The sequence below is a fragment of the Pagrus pagrus genome (genome assembly GCF_965226575.1).
Source record: "Pagrus pagrus genome assembly, chromosome: 15".
NCBI lineage: Eukaryota > Metazoa > Chordata > Actinopteri > Spariformes > Sparidae > Pagrus > Pagrus pagrus.
In genome coordinates this window covers 808,762-829,446 of record NC_140199.1, presented here as the reverse complement: position 1 = coordinate 829,446, position 20,685 = coordinate 808,762, and the positions used below count along the sequence as shown (strand labels likewise).

At 46.2% G+C, this 20,685-nt stretch overlaps 2 protein-coding genes across 4 annotated transcripts in view; both read right to left on the bottom strand.

Moving 5' to 3' along the window:
* Positions 1–5,153, bottom strand: part of ppp2r5d (protein phosphatase 2, regulatory subunit B', delta) — a 15,867-nt gene extending 10,714 nt beyond the window's left edge. Inside the window, exons 1-7 of the mRNA XM_084375943.1 lie at positions 4,998–5,153; positions 2,282–2,389; positions 1,753–1,933; positions 1,223–1,422; positions 1,006–1,116; positions 295–387; positions 79–209 (exon numbers count right to left, since the gene is read on the bottom strand). Coding sequence (XP_084232069.1) covers positions 79–209; positions 295–387; positions 1,006–1,116; positions 1,223–1,422; positions 1,753–1,933; positions 2,282–2,389; positions 4,998–5,024 — 851 coding nt within the window. The 5' untranslated portion in view covers positions 5,025–5,153. The remainder of the gene's footprint in view (positions 1–78; positions 210–294; positions 388–1,005; positions 1,117–1,222; positions 1,423–1,752; positions 1,934–2,281; positions 2,390–4,997) is intronic.
* Positions 5,154–8,478: 3,325 nt separating this feature from the next.
* Positions 8,479–20,318, bottom strand: znf318 (zinc finger protein 318). Of its 3 annotated transcripts, none has more exons than XM_084375917.1 (10): positions 19,685–20,318; positions 18,783–18,892; positions 17,841–18,327; positions 16,190–17,470; positions 15,960–16,059; positions 15,432–15,745; positions 14,404–14,601; positions 14,156–14,249; positions 13,443–13,561; positions 8,479–12,462 (listed from the first exon to the last, which is right to left on the bottom strand). In XM_084375917.1, the coding sequence occupies exons 1-10, from the start codon at positions 19,940–19,942 to the stop codon at positions 10,102–10,104; spliced, it is 5,322 nt and encodes a 1,773-aa protein (XP_084232043.1). In that variant the 5' UTR covers positions 19,943–20,318; the 3' UTR covers positions 8,479–10,101. The 3 variants fall into 3 exon arrangements, 2 of the variants coding, with proteins under 2 accessions (XP_084232043.1, XP_084232044.1); XM_084375918.1 differs by having other exon boundaries at positions 14,404–14,598; XR_014624300.1 differs by lacking the exon at positions 8,479–12,462 and adding an exon at positions 13,833–14,042.
* Positions 20,319–20,685: the final 367 nt, after the last annotated feature.

Sequence of the window (20,685 nt, the reverse complement as noted above, 5' to 3'; positions counted from 1 at the left end):
CACTGGGTCTACACTGTGTGGTGTCTGAACTCTGCTGCAGTCATCAGTGTTGTGTTCGTCCTGTTTCATGACTCTGACCTGTAGAAGATGTTGTTGATCTGGCGGCGGATGTAGGCGCGGAGGCCGAGGAACTTGCCGTAGATCCGGTGGAGGATGGTCTTCAGGAAGTCTCTCTCTCTGGGATCTTCGCTGTCAAACAGCTCCAGCAGCTTCAACACAAACAGGAAGTCAGCGTCTGCTCCAATCACACGTCAGAGCGCTTCAACATCACCCTCTGACATCATCACATCTTACCGACATTACAAACTTCTGGTCGATGTACTTTTTGGCGACATTTGGCTGAAAGTCTGGAGACTCCAGGAAGCGGAGGAAGAACTCGTACACGAGCTGAGGAGACGAACACAACGACACATCAGGGTCAGACGGAGGAACATGACTGTGATCACAGCAGACGAGCTGCATGGAGACATCTGATGTTTAAATCATCTCCAGCTGCTTCAGGTGTTCAGCAGAACGCTGCAACTCTGTTTTACTGTGAAGCTCCAGAAATGTTCTGTGGACTACGAGACTTCACCTGACTTTATATCATCAGGAGGAGATGATGACTTGATTTTACTTTTTGGGTGAACTGTTCCTTTTTTCAGCACATTTGTGACAACAAACGTGACACACAGGAGAAAAAATAACAGAAAGGCAAACTCATCTACTGGCAGTGAGAAAGGAGTCAGTCACTGGTGGTTTACCTGCGTTTAGTTACACACATGAACAATTTAATCTTGGTGTAAAATGTTTTACCTCTAACTACAAGGCATTCCTTTCAGCTATTATTTCCCAGCATGCTGTAGCCTCATGTGACGTGATCTTCACAGCACGTCAGGAAGTCGACCAGTTAACTGTTCACTGTGTATCGTTCACACTGAAGCTCAGACTGTGTCAGCTCAGTGTTAAAGAACATAAAGTACACACACACACACACACACACACACACACACACACACAGTGTACCTGCAGGTGGGGCCAGGCAGCCTCCAGCGTTGGTTCGTCCTCCTCAGGATCAAACTCAGCTCCGGTCGGGTTGGAGGACGGAGGAAGAGTCCGGAACAAGTTCACTGAAAACTTGAACACACACACAAACACACATCTCTGTGTATTAACACACACCGAACATGTTTGTTTCAGTCAGCTGTTGTCCACCTGGAGGTAGGAGGACGTGTCTTCTCACCATGAGGACAGCCTCGGGGTAGATGGACTCCGTCACCACGTCACTGTTGTGTGTGATGTACTCCACCATCTCGTTGAGTCCGGCTCTCTTCACCTCTTTGTATTTGAGGTCGCTGAGCGGGTCGCTGACGAAGTCGAAGAGGACGCAGCACTGACGCAGCTTCTGAACAAACAGCTCCTCACGCTCCATCAGGGGGGCGTCTGCAGGGGGACAGAGGTCAGAGGTCAAAGGGCTTACTGTAGGTTAAGGTTAGACAAGTTCAAATAATATACAGCAAAAACTTTTTTACAAAGTTCAGTTTGTCAAATCTGTCCAGAGTGATCCCTCTTCACAAACATATCAATAAAAGATCTCTGAAAATAAATAAACCAACATGTCCGGCACCGTCAGAGTTTCCTCCAGTACCAGTCAGCTGATCACCTTCATCACACAGGAGAAGGGTCTGAAGGAGATGCTGCAGGCTGAAGCTGAGCTAGCTGCAGGCTAACATTAAGCTAGCGGCAGGTGTGTGATACACCTGTGACAGGTACCTTTGAGTGCAGGTAGCTTCTGCAGCTCTCTGTTCTTGGTGAGGCTGAAGCGTGACGAGCTCTGGCGACGCTCCTTCTTCACCAGCTGAGGACCTCCAGAGTATTTGATCTTATTGAGCTGAGTGGGAGGAGGAGTGCTGTTACTGGGACGCTTACTGCCGCTCTGCTGCTGCTGCTGGGACTGAACACACACACACACACACACACACACACACACACACACACACAGGTTTAAAAGTTAGTTAGACGCACACACAACATGTGACAGTGAACGCATCATGTGTGCTGCACATTACAGACTCATATGTGACAGTGAACGCATCATGTGTGCTGCACATTACAGACTCATATGTGACAGTGAACGCATCATGTGTGCTGCACATTACAGACTCATATGTGACGGTGAACGCATCATGTGTGCTGTACATTACAGACTCATATGAGACAGTGAACGCATCATGTGTGCTGCACATTACAGACTCATATGTGACAGTGAACGCATCATGTGTGCTGTACATTACAGACTCACCTCCTCTGTGTTATCAGCGGCAGCATCTTTCCCTCCTCCTCCGCCGCCGCCGCTGCTGCTGCTGCTGTTACTGTTCTTCATGCTGCTTTTAGCAGATTTGGTTGTTTCCTGTTAAAACACAAGACAAGTGGAAGAAACGTTCAATAAAAAGACCAACAACACTGGAGTCCTGATTTAAATTTAACTCCATCAGTAGGATGATTTTTTTCTCTATTAACAGATTAAACAGAGAAAAATAAATAAAGTTTGCAACTTCTAATGTCTCATTTTATCCGACCAACAGTCCAAACCAAAGAGATTCAGTTAACTATCATGTAAGAACACGAGAGAAGCTGAAACCAGCGAGCCTGTGTTAATTAAAAATAATTCACTCTTTCTTAAAAAACAAACTGATCCCCTTCAGCTGACACATTTCAGTCCAGTGTGACGTGTTAAATGTCTCGTTTTGTTAAGTGAATATACTCACAGAAATGATTCCCTGATAAATCTCAGTGAATGGACGGAGAGTTAATTCATGGTTTTATGGAGGAAAACACAAAACACCCACATCTTTCATCTGACATGACGACATCTTTCAGTCCGAACACAGTAACAACAATATTTTGATTCCCGTTGTTATACCCTCTCCTCTCTACGCTCGAATAACAGCAAAATGATAAGTAATATTAAGAAATGAAGTGTTTCATGAGCAACATTAACTTCTCAGAGTTATGAGGCATCACACAGCAGCTGAATAATGAATCAAACACTGAACATGTTGCATGAAGTGACTCAGCTCTGCTCTGCTGTGACAGGTGAGGTTTAACCCTTTCATTCCTTCCCTGGAGTCAGACGACTGCAGCGGGAGGGAAACTATCAAACGTAAACTAACTAACCATTCGTTAATTATGAATTAATCTGACAATCATTCTCTGGAGGGACAGGTGCATGCAGGTGATGTCACAACAACAGGAAGTGAGTTACTGTAGTTTGTCTGCAGGTGGCGCTGCAGCAGAGACTAGATTACTGCAGTTTACATCCCAAACTCTGCCTCCTCAGAGTCACACCTGAGTCAAAACTCAACTCACAGACATTCAGTGTGCTGTACACTCTCTGACCATATCATTATATATCATTATCTCTGATGTCCATCCAGAATCAACACCCAGAAATCCACTCGGCAATCAGAGGACAAAAGACCATTCAGAACTCCCCTTAGAATCTTCATGTTTTAAGTTTTCTTCAGTATCCAAGTGATCCAGTGACAGCTGTCTGCATATTCATGAGTACACTGCAAACAGGAGCTGCTAACAGCTCATTCAGCTCATACTGAATGGAGCCTGTCTGACTGCATAGGCTAAACTAAATGCTAAAAATGTTATAGCTCACAGCTAACTCTGATGCTTAACAAAAAAAGCATCAAATCATCATATTTAAGAAGGTAAACCAACAAACTTTTCTGACTGAGAACACACTGAAACGGTAATTAAATGATCGTAACAGTTGCTGATTATTTTCTTGACTGATTAATCAATGAATCGACTACTCGCTGCAACTCCCGTCTCAGCTAACAGGCTGTATTTCACTTAAGCAGAGTCATGATGTCCAGCTGATGTCATGTGACCACAGCTGCATATTCGTCTCACGTGATGGTAACAGATCCATCTCCATGACAACAAACCACACGTCCACCAGCATCCAAGGATGCAGGAATATGATTTCATCACTGTTCTGTGTCCACGGTCAGAAAACTTACTGCTGGTGAAAGTTTGACTGAAACAGAAATGAAGTGGAGCTGAAACCTTCATTCATCAGGTTTCTGTTGTTCTCTCAGAAAACTGAACCTGAAGCTGGGACAGACGTCACCTTGGAGGCTGTCATCAGACATTTTATAAACCACACAGTTAGTCAGTCTATCAATTAATAATCAGAAATAAAATCCTTAAACCAGCCTGCAGAGAAAAATCAGTGTTAAAGTGATGGATGAAAATAATGATCAGGACTGAAGTGAGCTGAGAGGTGGTTCAATCATGACACACACACACACACACACACACACACACACACACACACACCATCACTGTGATATGTGTGTGTGTGTGTGTGTGTGTGTGTGTGTGTGTGTGTTAACACACAACCTGCTCAGCTGACGTTACATAAACACGTCCCGCTCCGGTCATCAGATGGTTTCACATGATAAAATCAGCAGGAAAATGAACGGAGTCTGGCGGAGCCTGCTCAGCTCCCAGCTGATTAGCATGACATATTTCATGTCTAATGAAGGCAGACAGGCTCGGATGAGTCACAGTCAGCACAGGTTCATCTCCGAGCCCAGCCTGTTCTCTACAGGGTGAATAATTAAAGGAGCAGCCAGCGGTTCCTCCCCGGAGCTCCTCCAGCAGCAGCCCGTTAGCTCGGTTCTCCCTGACAGCTAGCTGACACCTCACCGACACGTTAGCGGTCGTTTTAACTGAACACTGTGTGCAAGCAGCTGCTACCGAGGAGACAACCAGAGACACTGATTTAAAATGCTGCTAGCTCCTCTGCAGCTAACAGTTAGCCTAGCCGTCCTCTGCTAGCGGGGCCTGAGCAGGTTAGCCTGCTAGGTAAGCTAGCCGCTAGTCGACAAAATATAACGTCTGAAGTCTCCATCAGCTGAAATAACGGCTGTTCAAGGCCAGTCTGAACTATCAGAGCACAGCGGGATTCACGCGGCGGTCCCGGAGCGTCCGCTCACCTTCTCCTTCTTGGTTTTGTTCGGCATCTTGGCTGCGGTGCAGGGTTCTCCTTCACGGAAGCTCCGTGATGTTCTTCCCGGGACTCAGACGCTGTCACTCGGTCTGTCTCAGCTCCCTGCGCCCGTTCCCGGCCCGGCCGATCCGATTGGCTGCTGGCGCACACACCTGCCTAGCGACGCGTGGAGAGATTTTTGTGATTGGCTGCCTGAGAGTTTGGTGAGGAGGGTGAGGCTGCAGGGAGGTGAGGAAGGAGCCGAGTCTTCCCCAGCAACAAAACACCTTCACCTGATGATACGAGCCCGTCTGACCGCACACAGCCACAGTCTCATTACAGAAGATTACCATCAGTTTATACCAGTTAATCTACTGACGTCACACAGAATTACATATCACTGGGCTCCATTTTAATGCTGACACGACTGTACCTGCAGGACGTTTACCTGTAATCAATATTTTATATTGTGTTCTTGAAAGTATTAATAAAGTTTTATTAGAAGTGGTTTACTTGTAACCCCTCCTGCTCAGTCACAGATGAGTTCAGCAGATGAAGCGCTGGTGCGTCAGTGTCAGAGCAGCATGTGATGTGGGAGCTGCTGATCACTGTCAAATATTGATCTCTGAACAGTTATTGAAATTAAACTATGTTAGAAGTTTAGACAAAAGTCTCAGAGACTCTGAAACATGACATGAGACAACTTCACATTGATTCACAGGTGACAACAACTCAGTGACTGGTTTATTTTTAGAAACATGTTATAAGCTCAATAAGTTAATAACTGTAAAGTAGTGGGCTAAATCAGCTGTTAATTCAATGTAGTGGAGTAAAAGTACGATATTTGCCTCTGAGATGTAGTAGAGTCGAAATATAAAGTAGCAAGTACCTCAAAACTTTACTAATGTACAGTACTTGTATTTGTACGTGTACTTATATTCCACCGCTGCCGTGTGTATAATTTAACATATTCCAAACTTTTGATCTGAATCTTTCTCAAACTTGTTCACGTCTGACACAATCAGAACCGGACCACCTGACGAATGTGTTCAGGTCTCACTGGGAGGCTGTGACTTTAGTTTAAACACTGTGCAGTTCTCTTCACTTGAACACAGATAAACTGTTATTTTGACATATTTTTATTTTAAATATCTATTTTATATGTATGATCCTTTACTTTTTCAGCTCTCTATTTATTTTGTTCTTATGCACCAAAATAAAACGGCAGAGTCCTTTTTTATGTGAAATCCTACTGATCAATAAAAAACAATGTTATAAATCTGAGTATTGACAATTAAAATCACCACATTTTAAATCCTCATCAGAGACTCTGCAGCTGTTTATTTTATAATATTGACTTTAAACAGAGCAGCCGTTTCAAACTGTATCTCATACTGAACTGCTGCTTAATTCAATTCAAGTGTGGAGAGTTGCTGGTTTGAATCCCGGTCCTGACAGTCAGGGGACACTGTAATCCCTGAGTGAGAGCTTACAGGCAGCAGCAGGCTCTGACCGGACACATCATCACATCTGATCTCATCAGAAACGTCGACACACTCAGTCAGTTTGGTCACACTTTATTTTCCTGTCACATTTCATACAGTCAAACATCGTCTCTGCTTTCATAAATCAAGTTTCTCTGTATCAATATAAAACTTCCTCTCATAGTTGTTTTCATCCTTCAGACTGTCTCCTGATTTTATTGTTGCATCATCTTTAGTGACATTTTACTGCAGCAACTAAAACAAAATGTTAACCAAGTTTTCTGCTTTTATTTTGCGTTTTTTTCTGCTAAAGACAAACTTCAACACATCATGTTTGCACCAAACAGCTCTATATAAACAACCTCCATATATAAAACTACATGTTTGTATAAATCGACATGAATGTGAGAAAAAGAATAAAGTTTGTAAAAAGCTGCTCAGCTTACCTTTCTGCAGGAGACTCGTCCTCGATGTCGTCCACTGTGAAACCAAAATCCTCTCGTCGCACTTCTAGTTGTAGAAAGAACAACAATCTGCTGCAGAACTAACACATATAATAAAACTATAATAACACATGTAATCTGCTTTAAAATAATCCAAAAGGGACTAAATCAGTACAAGCAGAAAGACGGACGTGCAGCCAGACGTCAGTGAGTTAAATATCACAGCAACATATAAAAGGCGGCTGCATGCAGATGAAACGTACAGTTTACAATCCTTTATTAATCTGTACCGCTGAACACATTCAGTGTCTCACTCACAACAGAGTTCAAACTCTGGCGTCTTTCTCACCTCTGGATCAGATTACTTGTTATTTATGACAAGAAAATAGTTATTTCTGCTCAGGACAGTCAGTTTTATTCATGTAGTCCAATATCACAAATCATAATGTTCAGAATTGATTTAAAAGTTTACTTGTTTTTAAATTACTGAGACCTTAATGCCTCTACATTACTGACCTGTCCAAACCCCGACAGCGCTGCAAACCAGCTGCTGCTCTCGGTTAGTATTTTATAAAGAGTATAAACGAAGTCAACAGCTTATTCATTCATTAGTGACTGAACAGGCTTCAGCAGAAGCACAATGCCAACATATCGCTGTTTCCTCAAGGTAACTGCGTTTAATTTGGTCGTCTGTCGCTGTAACTTCAGGAGTCAGAGAGATGAAGGTCAGAGAACGAGACCAAACATAACGTGAAGAAACCTTTAAAACACCTCGTCTGAGTCACAGATATGTTTTCATCAGCAGTGGTTGATGTTTGATGGCGTGTTCAGGATCGATTGTTTATTTGCCCCAAACAGACACATTAGCCATAAGCTAACGTTAACAAGGGTGTGTGTACTTGAATCCATGTGAAGCTCTGAGTGAAGTCAGCACTCAGCAGAGACTCTGGTTCTGGTTCTGTCTCCTCTCTGTAACGTTACGTTCATGAAGTAAAGTCCATTTCCCCTCCAGCTCCAGTCAGCAGTCAACATTACAGAACAGGAGAGAAGATGAATCCACTTTTTAATCCCACAAGTTCAAAAGTAACTCTGAGCTCTCCTCCCGTCAGTAAACAGCTCCGGATCAGAGCAGAATCTGATGTGAGTCTGGGTGTTTATTCCTCCAGAAGATCTGGATCTGCACCCACAATCCACCCGGCCGGCCACAAAACACTCTGCAAACGTCTTTGGCTTTGTTTTGATCGAGCTCTCTAGAGGCAAAAGTTGCATATTGTGTATTTAAGCTACCTATCAGAAATAGGAAAACAAAACTACACTTGTAATCCTCAAAAGTAGCTTTGCAAACAGTTTAATAATCAAAAGGGAATTCCACATTTTTTAATTGTCATTATTTCATAGTTTAACCCCAACAATATATTATGATGTTGATTATCCTGGAGTAACATTAACTCTGTTCTAGGAACAACACAGGGATTTCAGCTACATTGCAAGATGCACTGTTCGGGTTTTTAAATGATAATCTGCTTTTTTCATCATGTCTGATTGTTACGTACAGCCAGAAAAGGACAAGATCAACAAGATCCTTGTGAGCATCCAATAATAACATTGATCACGAGCAAAAGCTTTGATAAAATTGTTCAAGACAGAACAATGGTTTTAAAGTCTTGTTGAGATTATGAAAGAAAAAGACACCATGTATCCCTTTTCATTAAAAACACCTGAACTCATGATGGTATCAACTGCATATATTAACACTAGTGACTGTGCACAAGAACCACAACACAGAACGGCTGTTGATTTCTCACTAACTTTTTTTTATTAAAACTACAAATGTTGCAAGACGAACAGCTTGTTTCTATTGATACACAAAGACACTGACCGCAGATTGGAGATCAGGGAGAAAACCTGATGCACATTTAGGAATTAGCTCCTGGATCTTCAGCTAACGTGAACTAACTGAGCTGAGTTTGGTCCGATATGAGACTTTGATTTCACCAACTGAACTGTGACAAACACCTCATCATCCTTCAAAGAGGGAAAATAATCTGACAACAGATGGTGTAGAAAACGTTACCTGTCGGAGGAGAAAGAAGTACTGAAAGAAAAAGAGGAAAGATTTTATCTGTGAACACGTGAAAGACAGAAATGTGATTTTAAAGAACAGTTTGACATTTTAGGAACTCTTCTGTCTTCCAGAGTCAGATGAGAAAGTGAATATCATAACTCAAATCTATCACTGAACATGTTATTTCCTAATTTTTTTATGACGAGTTACAAGCCTTTTTGCTTGCAACCCCTAAAAAGTAGTCGACATTATTAAAACATGAGCTTTCACAATATGGGTTTAAAAGTCGATATCGACTACCAATCCAATACCAAAATACATTCTGAGAACGAAAACCATTGACTTGAGTTACAGAAGTTGCTTTTGGTTTGGATATTGGTTAGTTGTGCAGTAAAAATCTGTTCAGTTGTACACAGTTGAACCGGATGGTGCTGGGAAGTCGCGGTGTCCTATTTTGGAGCTAACGGAAATATTGGGACAACCCTAAAAATGAGGCAAGGCTTCTTAAGGTTACAACCAAAATACAATTTTCTGAGTCCTTTTAGAGGCAGAAGACGAACTACTATCCAGGAATTCACTTTTGGAAGGTTTTGCATTAAAACTCTGTGCGACAGAGCTCCATTGTTGTTTTTCTTCCAGCCCTCAAATGCCATTAACAGACTCAAACCAAGACTGAATGTATCCTGTGAACAAGTACTGTGTGTGTAGACTAGAATGTCTTTTATGTGTTTCGGGGAAACAATGGAGGCATACACGATCTACTTTTTAGTAAATATTCAGAAGCGGTTTTGTGCTTGAGGGGTTTTTTGTCATCAGTAAAAGAATAAGATTGTGTGTCACGCAGAGCGAAGGCGTCTATGATCTCTGTGCTGGATGAACAGGAGTGAAACTGATCTGAAACTTCAGACTTTAGGAAAACAGACCAAGATGTTTTCACTAAAACATCCAACTCATTCTTTAAACACATGAAGAGTCAGTGGTTTGGAAAGTCTCAAGTCCGTCAGTTTGAATGTCTCTCTCGCCACTTGCAGCTGCCTTCAAGTCCAGTAAATTATTGATGATAAACTGGTTCATGAGAAACCTCCTCCCCAGATTCCCATCGCACAGTCGGATCCGCTCCTACTGAAAGTTAAAACCAGCCTCAAAGTCCAGTGTCTCCATCATCGGACGGTCACCCTCAGAGCCAGGATCTGATGTGTCCAGCCCCTTTGAGTCTGAAGCTGCAGAGTCAGAATCTCCTGAAGCCAATTCTGGCTCAGAGTGGCTCTGCTGCTGCCGGGTCTGGTATCTGGTTTGGGATCTGGTTTGTCGGACAGGACGGGGGGCAGAAGGGGTTTTCTTGCCTCTAGTTTTGGGGCCTGGTTTGGGTTCAGGATCTGGCGCTATGTTAGGATGGTACAGCAGCTGAGTGTCCTGGTTTGATTGGGGTTCAGCTTGTGGCTCTGTTTGGATCTTAGGATTCAGTTTGGGCTGGGACTGAGTTTGAGGTGTTGGTCCGAGTTTGGTAGGCTCTGTTTGTCGAGTAGGGGTAGAGTGCAAAGACCAAACAGAAGCAATCTGAATGTCTAACTCTGGCTGGGTTTGGTGACTTGGGGAATTGTTTGAATTTGGTTGTGGAGATGTACAGACCACAACTGGAGGTTGGGATTGGGTTAGAGACGGACTCTGAGGTTGTGGTTTTTGTGCTTGTGCAGTAGGAAGCTGACTTTTATTTGTGCCATTGCCATCAGCTCTGTTGTCTGTTGCTGGTTTGGTGATGGAGGAGGCACTCGATTGGCCAAGGCTGCTGTAGAAGATGCCAAATAATTCCTGCCGTTTGGCTGCAGCCAGGTTACTCTTGAGCTTTTCAGACTTCTGAGCTCCATCGCCCTTAGTCATTAAAGGTGGAGGCTTGACGAACACTGTACGAGTTTGCTCACTTTCTGGGACACCGGGAGCTGCCACGTCAGACACTATCTTCATCATTGTTGGTTGTGCCAATTTAGGTGCGGATGAAGCGGAAATAGTAGATGGTGCAGAGAGCGGCACAGATGGTGCAGGCTTTGCTTCAGATGGTGGAGGTTTAGTCACATATGGCACAGGCTTTGTCTGGACTGGTGCAGGATCAGAAGCTGGTGGTGCAGATTTAACCTCAAACCGAGCAGGTCTTGACACTGGCTGCAGTAGTTTATCCTCAGATGGCTTTCGTTCAGCAACTGGTTGTGCACACATAAATTCAAATGGCCCAGGTCTACCAACTGGTAATATGGGTCCATTTTTTGGAGGAGAAGCAAATATACTGGTGTTTTGGGGACTGATGGAGTGGAGAGTATTCAGAGGTGCAGGTTCAGGGAATATGGGTACATCTTTTGAAGTAGGCCCTGGTACACCTGTGTTTTGGGGTCTGATGGAGAGGAAGGTGTTCAGGGGTGCAGGTTTACCCAACATGGCTGTTTTCCTCATGAATGCAGCGGGTCCAGGGAGGTTAGGCCGGATCCTTCCCGGGTTGGCCTGGTTGGATGCCCAGGGAGGAGTCGTGTTCTGCTGGCCCCCTAGCTTCTGGGCGATTTCCTTAGCAACGGCCATAGATTTCACAAAAGAGTCCTCTGATGAGACTGGATTCTGTTTCACTGCTGCTTCGTCTTCCTTGATGAACTCTGCCGCCACTTTCTGTGCCTCCGTTGCCAGAATGTTCTCCCTCTTTTTCCACGTGAACTTCCCAAATGAAGGTGCTGGTTTGCCGGCTTCCTGGCTCTGCTTGCGGAGCTTTGCCCTCATTGCTGGACTGGGACCACAGAAGACTTTGGGTGGGTCATAGGGCTTTGGTGGAGGTTCAGGTTTGGTGACCTCTGGTTTCCCTACTGGTTTAGCCAGCTCTAACTTTTTAGTGGCTTCCTTCTCAGCCTTCAGTTTCCCTTCATCTCGCTCTCTGTCATATTTTGATCTGAAATCTGAATATTTACCATGTTTATACTTGTCCTCATCTTCTCTTGGCCCATATCTGGGATGGTCATCATATCTGTCACCTTCATCCCTGCGACACCGGTACCGATACTCTTCTTCTCGACTATATTTGTATCTATCGTCTTCGTCTCTTCTGCTGAATTTCCCCCTCTCCTCTTCCTCTCTGCTGTACCGGTATTTATCATCTCTCTTGCTGTATTTATACTTTTCATCTTCATCTTTCTTGCTGTAAAAAGGCTTCTCCTCTTCCAGGCTTTTGGCATCTTTGAAATCCTCCTCTCTCTTGCTCGGCTTCAGCCGCTCCTCCTCCTCTTTTTTAACTTTAGATATCTCTTCATTCTGAACAGTGTCATCCTCTTCCTTCTTTTTCTCCTTGTCTTTTTTCTCCTTTTTGTGTTTGGACTTTTCCTCCTTGTCTTTGTTTCCTTTCAAATCATCTTCATGTTTGCGTTTCTTTGCACTTGTCTCTAAGGCCAGTCCTGCCTGGCGGTCCAGGTTCCTCCTCTGTTCATACAAGGGATTCTCGTACATTTGTTTCTGGTGAAGGAGGCATTAAAACAGAAAGACAAGAGCGTGAGAAAAATACATCAAGAACTTCTGCCTGACATACAAACACTTCACAAACCTTAAAAGCAGAGCATCAAATGAAGAAGAACAACAGCTTATGAACCACCTCAGATCCAATGGGAACATTTACATGTACATACTCATGATGTTAACTTGAACATGGCAATACCGAAAGGATTTGACACCTACTTTGGATAATGCTGCTTTCATCTCATGTAGGGGTACAAAATGTATACCTCTATGTGATCTCACTCTAACAGGTCAACTATTCTGCCACATTTGTTTTGGCTAGCGAGAGCAATTTCTTCCTAAAATTCAACACAGAAAATAGCACATAACAGGTACACTGACTCTTTAAGATGAGGTTGAAGATGAAGATGAGATGAGGAACAATTAAACAAAAACCATCTGACAGATATCACAAACAAGCCTCTTCCACTGCAGGAACTTACCACCAATAAAATGGAGCTTCCCAAACTCGGATATGTTAAGAACCTGTAAGGCTTCAGTTCTCAGTTCTGCCTTGTGCTTTACAAACAAGGACATTTTAGATACCTGTTTTGTGAATGACGAGGGAAGAAGTGGCAGCAAAACAGGTGTGCAGATATTCTGAATATCACCTGTTCACTCAAACATATCGTCCAGAGTTATTGTTAGTCGGGTTTGTTGCATTTCATCCACCTCAGAGAACCTGGACTTGGATTTAATTTCACTTCCTGGGCTGAGCCCAAATTTAGCTCCAGGAACTCGTCCCCAAAACAGAGGGACATCAGTGGAAACCAGAGCAGAACCAGAGACAATGGGTTCATGATACATTACACTTCAGTATGTTCCTGCAGTGGAAAAGGCCTGTAAAGCTTTGTCAAAAAAGTATCCTGAAGTGATCTGGCAGCTTCTCTACGATCTTCTTTTGACCTTATGTGGCGATTCATCCCTCCCACATTTAATACCTTGTATTTCTCATTGTGAGCATGTGTGGTGACGTGCTCTTCTGCACAAATGGCGTCTCCATAAAACTCTTTACACAGCAGGCAGAAGAATCCTCTGACGGGCAGCAAGAACTCCGAACCTGCAGCAAAACACACGCAGCACGTTTTAAACCCACAGGTGGATATTAAATAACCTGTCAATCATGTTTACCTGATGGATGTCTCCATTTCCAGTACCTGTCAGGACAGCAGAGGGTTAAAGTGGGAACACTTATATAAAGTATTGAAGAAATAGATGATGCTTAGTTCAGTGGTCTTAACTCAGCAGTAACCGATGGAAAAGTGCTAACTGCTCAGTGATACCTGGGTTACTACGTCGTGAAATCAGGACAAACTCTGAGCGACGAACACCTGTAATGAGAAGTTGAAGCACTTCTCCAAAGAATACTGCAGGACGTTACATTTACAGCATTCATTGGAGGATGAGGTGTAAAACTAATGAATTGACATCAGAGGGGTGGACAGGAGTCTCCTGTGGTTCGACGAGTCTTTGTCACGTCGTGAGCACTGTTTTCATTACGAGACACAGAAACTGCAGCAGAGATCCACACTGACCTCCACCTGGAAGAGGAAGACGGCTAACAACATTCAGGGACTCTCACACCAGGATCATCAGGAAAAAAGCTGCGTCATGACAACTTTTCAGACAAATGGTGAATGTGTAGAACGAGTACCTTTGGCGGGTTTTGTCAGCTTCTCTTCTGACGATGTGTTCTTGACAGTTTTGTTGGGAGTGGAGGCCCAGGGCCGGTCGTACGGGTCCAGAGTCTGTGAAGAGAAAAAGAAAATTACACATAAAGGACTGTACAGGTGTGAATATCAAACCTCCTCCAAAGTGAAAAGTAGACATTGTCTTGTACAGCTGACATTTATGTCAAAGATATTTATAAAAATTGTGTCAAATATAAAAACTGTCACGAACCTTTCGATGTGTTTTGTGATGCAAGTGCGTGAAAAAATCAAACATTGAACCAGAGGTGACGTTACAGTTTTTGCACCAGTGGTTTCCAGCGTCATAGTATTCAAATGGGTCCGGGGGCGGGGTCGGAGGCGGAGCCGGTGTGCTGATGGGCGGGTTGTCTGCGGACACTCTCGACGGAGGCGGCACCGCTGAGTCCTGCTAGGAAACAAAGATGGAGGAGCGTCAACATGGCGGGTGGAGGACAAAAGGATTCACTCAGACAAAAACAGCCAAGTTCCTTCTTTAAAACTCGACTCCACAAAATGTGAAAATGAAAAAGTTTCTTACCTTCATCGACTTCCAGCCTCGAGGACGTTAATCAACACGTATTTTGTGAAAATCCATCAGCTGCTTTTATACCGACAGTAACTTCTTATTCGCTCTAAAGTTTTAGCTCGACTCCAGTCTGACGTGCCTTTCGAGACTTTTAACAAACATTTGACGACACTGTTCATATGTAGAAAAATCTAAATTCATCAGTTTGGGAACAAAGTTCCAGTAAACTTTCTGAATCTGTAAAGAAAAAGTGACGACTTTGAACATCTGAGAACTGAGCTATCTATGTTCAAGCTAACAACACAAGACGAGACGATCTTGTCAAGAAACATTTCTTATGACGTCCGATTTCTGTGCGAGTCTTTATGTCCACAAAATCTTTTACAAATCAAAATCAAATCACTTGTTGCACAAAGGTCAGGAAACAGAACATGTTGAAACTCGTCCTGTCAGAGAGGAGCAGCTGAACATACACTCATGAAGTCAGGACTTTGTTCAGGTGACAACGTTGATATTTAGCTTTTAATCTGAAATCTGATTTGATAACTGACCTTCAACTTTACGATAAATAAACAAGTTATCGATGTTTACGATATTCCACACACATTTTCCTGATCAATATATTAAAGTCCAATAAAAAGTCAAAGTAATGAGCCCTAGCTATGCTGTACAGCTGTCAGTAGTACCTGTTTTACCTCTGCAGGTGTTTGTACCTTTGTCATGGAGCTGCTGGCCGCCTGTCGTCCCTCAGGACTCCTCTCCGCCTCCCGTTTTTCCTTCTGTGGCGGCGGCGGCTCGACCTCCTGGTCCTCGACCGGCTTACTGGTCTTGCGGGGCCGGTCGGACGGGCTCAGGCCGAGGATGAGCGCCACCTTGTCGATCTCGTTGCGTTTCTTCTCGGCGGCCTCGTGCTCTTTGCGCAGGTTGGAGATCTGAGTCATGACGTCCTCCTGCAGGTGGCTGATCTCCTGCAGCAGAGGGTCTTTGTGGCCGCCCTTCTCCCGCCGCTTCTTCCTCAGGAGCTCGCCTGAAAACACCACAAACATTGAGGAAAAACTGATCACAGAACAACACGTTCCCATCTCGTTTCTAGTTTCATTCATATTCTCTAATATTCGCTGGCATAACGTCTGATGATGTCTGACACTCAGCTGTGCGTCAGCCACAGACAGGAAGTGGTCCCGTCTGTAAAGGAGCAGGTGAAGGCAGGTGAGCAACATGGCGTCTGTGTGTGAACTCACCTTGTTGCTTCCTGAGTCTCTCCAGCTCCTTCATCAGATATTCTTTCTTCTTCATCCTGACCTCTCTCTCCTGCTTCAGCTTCTCTCTCTCCTCCAGAACCTGAACACACACAAACAAACAGCAGCTTCAGCTCACCTGATCACACCTGTCACACCTGCACTCATCATCAGGTATCACGTGTTCCTCAGGTGTTTGATCGATGAGCGAAGGAGATAAATGAAGGTCAAACCTTTTGTTTCTGGCTCTCGTTGTTCTGCTCCTCAGAATCTCGACTGTCACGGCTGCTCACTTTTCCCTTCTCACCGTCCTGAACACAACTCTTCACCTCTTTGTAGGGCAGAGTGCGGGGGAAGTCGTCTGGGCCGGTCTGGGGGGGCAGGCTCATGTTGGGGGGCGGGTACATGGGCGGCCACTGCTGGTGCATGTAGGGAAGGTAGTTTCCGTACTGGCCGTAACCCGGCGGGGGGAAGTTAGGGGGCATCATGGCGTGGACCGGTGGAGGAGGGTAGGCAGGGATGGGCACCCCAGGATGAGGGGGAAGGGTGTTGGGGTCGGGGGTGTTTTGTGGTGGCAGCGCCGCGTCGCTCCGCACCGCCTTCGTCTCGTTCACCTCTCTGTCATTGTGAGATTTGGGCGGAGCCGATCTCTTCCTGCGGCCATCGTCACTGCTCCAGCTGCCCCCCCGCCCGCGGCTGCGACTCCTGCTGCTGCTGCTGCTGGAGCTGCCGCTGCGGCTCCGCCCCCTGCGGCCCCGGCTGCGGCGGCTGCCGTCCGAGCTGTCGGAGGAGTAACGCTGGCGGCGTGTGGGCGTCTTTGGTGGCGGCTTGTTCCCATGGAGCCGCTCTTTGGTCCTGGCGGCCATCTTGCTGATCTCGGCCACGCCCATGTCCAAGCCAATGGTCTTCAGCAGGTCCTGGATCTTCTCGTACTCCTCCAGCGCCTGACGCTCCCCCTCCTCCAGCGGCTCCGTCCCCGGCGGGCAGGCAGGGTTCAACACCTGCACCGTGATGTTCTGCTCGGGGCTGATGGTGGGACGGCTTGGGTACCTCCCACCCGTCTCCCCCATGGTGGGAGGGGCCTGAAGGTGAGGAGAGGCCACTGGCGGGAGGCCGTACGTCTGAGCGACGGCGGCCTTCTGCGGGGGATAGTCTCCGTACAGAGCCTCCTCCGTCACGTCTCCGTACAGATCCAGCCCGTGATGTTGGAGCGGTTCGGACACCGGTGGAGGTTTGGGCTCCTCCGAGTCTCCGTACAGGAATTTCTCTTCGTCGTCGATGTCGTCCTCCGTCTTCTCCTGAGCCCTGGCCCCCGCCGCCGCCCCCCCAAGCAGGTGGAGGATCTCTTTGATCTCGGCGTCGAGGCCGGCGCGTTGAGCCGTGTGTGGGTGGGACTGCAGCTCCGACAGCATGGCGGCCACCCTGCGGGGCTCCATGCCTTTGACGGCCAGCAGCAGCTGGTCGGCCACCCGAGAAATGTTGGATCCTTCCAGAGCTCTGGGAGAGTCTGAGCTCTGAAACGCAGAGAAACAGAGCAGAGTGACTCCTCTGTACAAGGATCCTGTCCTCGCGCTTTAATGACATCACATCACAAACTTTATTTAAACCAACAACTGTCGTCATGACAACACGCTCAATGTATTATTGATCCATTTAATTATTGATCTGATGATCAGCTCTGATAACGTCAAGTCTGCAAACAGACAAAAACGTGAACTCGTGTTATTCATTATTATTGATCGATTGTGATACTGATCAGGACGATTGATGAAGTGCGTCTGTGTCAGACTTCCTCTCTGAGTTTAGACTCAGTTCTGTCGTGTTGCATCACTGACTGGATTTGTATCGACCCGCTGATGAAAGCGGTCGGTCGCGGCGTCCTACCCTGAGCGACGGCGAGTCCTCGGAGTCGTTGCGTTTCTTCAGAATGGATTTGGTCGGCTGACTCAGCATCTCCTCCAGCTCCTTCCTGCGTCGAGCCGTCTCCAGCTCTTTGAACTCTTTCTTTTTGGATTTCTCGTCGCTGTCGTCTCCGCTGCGGCTGCTGGAGCTCGAGCTGCTGCTCGCACCGCGACTGCGGCTTCGATTCCTCTGCCGGCTCTTACTGCGGCCGTAGCTCCCCGCTTTGCTGTAGCTCCGCCCTCTGCTCCGTCCTCTCGACCTGGACCTGGACCTGGACCTGCTGCGGGGGCGACTCTTGCTCCTGCCACGGCTCTTTGCCCGGCTCCGGTCCGGACTGCGGCTCTTGCTCCTCGGCCGACTCTTGCTCCGTCCCCGACTCTTGGCCCGACTCCGGTCCGGACTGCGGCTGCGAGGTCGGCTCCGGCCTCGGCTCCGGCTCCGCTCGTACTCTGGTCGAGGAGGGTAGTCTCTGTAGGAAACACAGACTTTAACTGGACTGGATTTATAACCACAGTTTGTTCCTCTCATGAACGTCTTCAATTTAATCTCTCTGAACGATCTTGTTCAGATGATTGAAGAGACGAGCTGATCGACATATTGATCATCCGAGTCACTTTTCAATCATGACCTCGAACTCAGATCAATAAGCTCAAAACTTCCTGTGGAGTTTTCTTGTCAACTAAAATTCAGTTTGCATTCAGTGTTTCTCACTCAACTACAGAACACGATCAATACATTTGATCAGAAAGAGGACTTTCTCTGCCCTGGGTTTGGCCTCTCAGGCTGTGATACAAGCTGCTGTCGGACCCTGCGCTCAGGCTGACAGGCGGAGTGCCGCCTGAGAGAAACACTGCAGACACTAAAAACCACTAAAAACCTAGAGACGGACAATAAGACAATAATATTGATCCGCCTCATAAGTACCTGTCATGATGGCGTGAGGGGGCCGACCCAGACGGTCCAGTCAGCTCGTTGCCCACGGTGATGAGCAGTTTGTGGTCCAGGGGAGCCGGCCCGCGAGGAGACGGAGACCTCTGCAACAAAAATCACAAAAAGTCAACAGAAGTCTGGCACACACAGATCAATGAGACACACTGATGAAAGGCTTCCTGAGACAGGAGCCTTCTACTCAGCACACACCTGATCACCTGCCGGCTGAACACACCTGTTCCTACAACACTGACCTCAGCAGATGGACGCTTCATGTCCACGTTGAGACAGAAACTTTCATCATCCTCCATTTTAGTGACAAGACAGGAAGAGGTGAAGCAGGTAGAAAAGTCTCTCAGCTTCACATAGCTATTATTATTATTATAGATTAAAATCTAATCGATCTTATCAATCAGGTCACCATCAGCTCCATCAACAGGAAGTGAAAAACCAAAGTGGACACAGATGAAGTTGATAACTGCTCAGTGTGATGGATCATCTCTCATCAGGAAGTTCAGAGCTGATCTTCAGTCGAATAAAGTGAAATTAATGTAACAACAACACTTTGAATCAACTCCGTCAACAGGAAGTGAAACCCCAAAGTAAACAACTCGTATACTGAAGTTACTGGTAGTTTACCTGATGTGTTGTTCAGAAATACAACGCGAAGTTTCGGGTCAACAAGTGCTGCACACAGCGGGCAGCTAACGCTGTGCTAAATTGACAGGTTTTTGAATGGAGTCTGGTGTACAGGTGCTAATAAACAAACTACCTGGGTTAATGGGACAGCTGACTTTACCCAGAATGCATTGTGAAGAGACAGGGACAGGGACTTTGTTTGTAAAAATAGACATTTTCATATCAATTCAACCGTATTTTGAGCCCGGCTGACCGACCTCTCTCGGCGGACCTCCGGCCCAGTACTCTCCGCCTCGGTGACTTCCTGACCCGGGGGAAGGGTACCTCCTGCGCGGCGGGGAGCGGCGGTACGGTTCCGGGTGAGCGCGGTCGTGGTAGTCCGGGTGGTACGGATGTCTGGGTCGGTTCCTGTCGTCTCTGTAGTCCGGTCCCGGGTAATGCCTCGGAGGCGGCGGACCTCGGCCCTCGAAAGGAGCCGGGTAGCCTCCTCTCGGCGGAGGCCGACCGCGGTACATCTCCTCCCGCAGAGCTGCTCTGGCTTCCCGCGGTCAACCAGCTCCGCTCTCCAGCGTGTCTTTAATGCAGAACAGAGACTTGCAGCTAATTTGCTTTGTGTTTGGATCAGTTATTATTGAGGACCGTTATAAACACATGATCCTCTGCACCTCGCTCACTCTCTGCATGTACACAGACCTCCCGTCTTCTTCTCTCGGCTCAGACGGCAGCTCACATCCTCGGTGCCACATTAGCGCCATCTTGTGGACTCACTGAGCTCCTGCAGGTGTTTCCTCTTCAGGACGCTGACCAGCTGACACACACCTGCACACACCTGTTCATCATCTGTACAAAGAGATCTCATTCACTGAATCCACTTTCCTTGTTGTCTTCACCTGAAGCAGACTCACATACTCTGTCTTCTTCTACGGACCGAAACAAACGCGCTGCTGCCCCCTGCAGGTCCAAGATGTAACAGCACCTTCACAGAGTCAACGTTCGGTGCTCTGGAGCTTTCTGTCATGTCTCATCATCTTCCTCCTAATGTTTATGTTGTGTTTTTAAAAGTTAAGACGAAATGTTCCTCTAAAGTCTTCACCAGGTGTCACCAGGTCAAACTAGATGGTCTGACCGAAGCCCATCATCAGCTACGAAACGGACCTTTTGGTGAGATTGTTCAAATATTTACAGTAATCATGTGATTTTGTCCAACAAGTCGAGTTGTTCGATCCAAATATTTGGATTAATTTTGAATAGGAAGAAA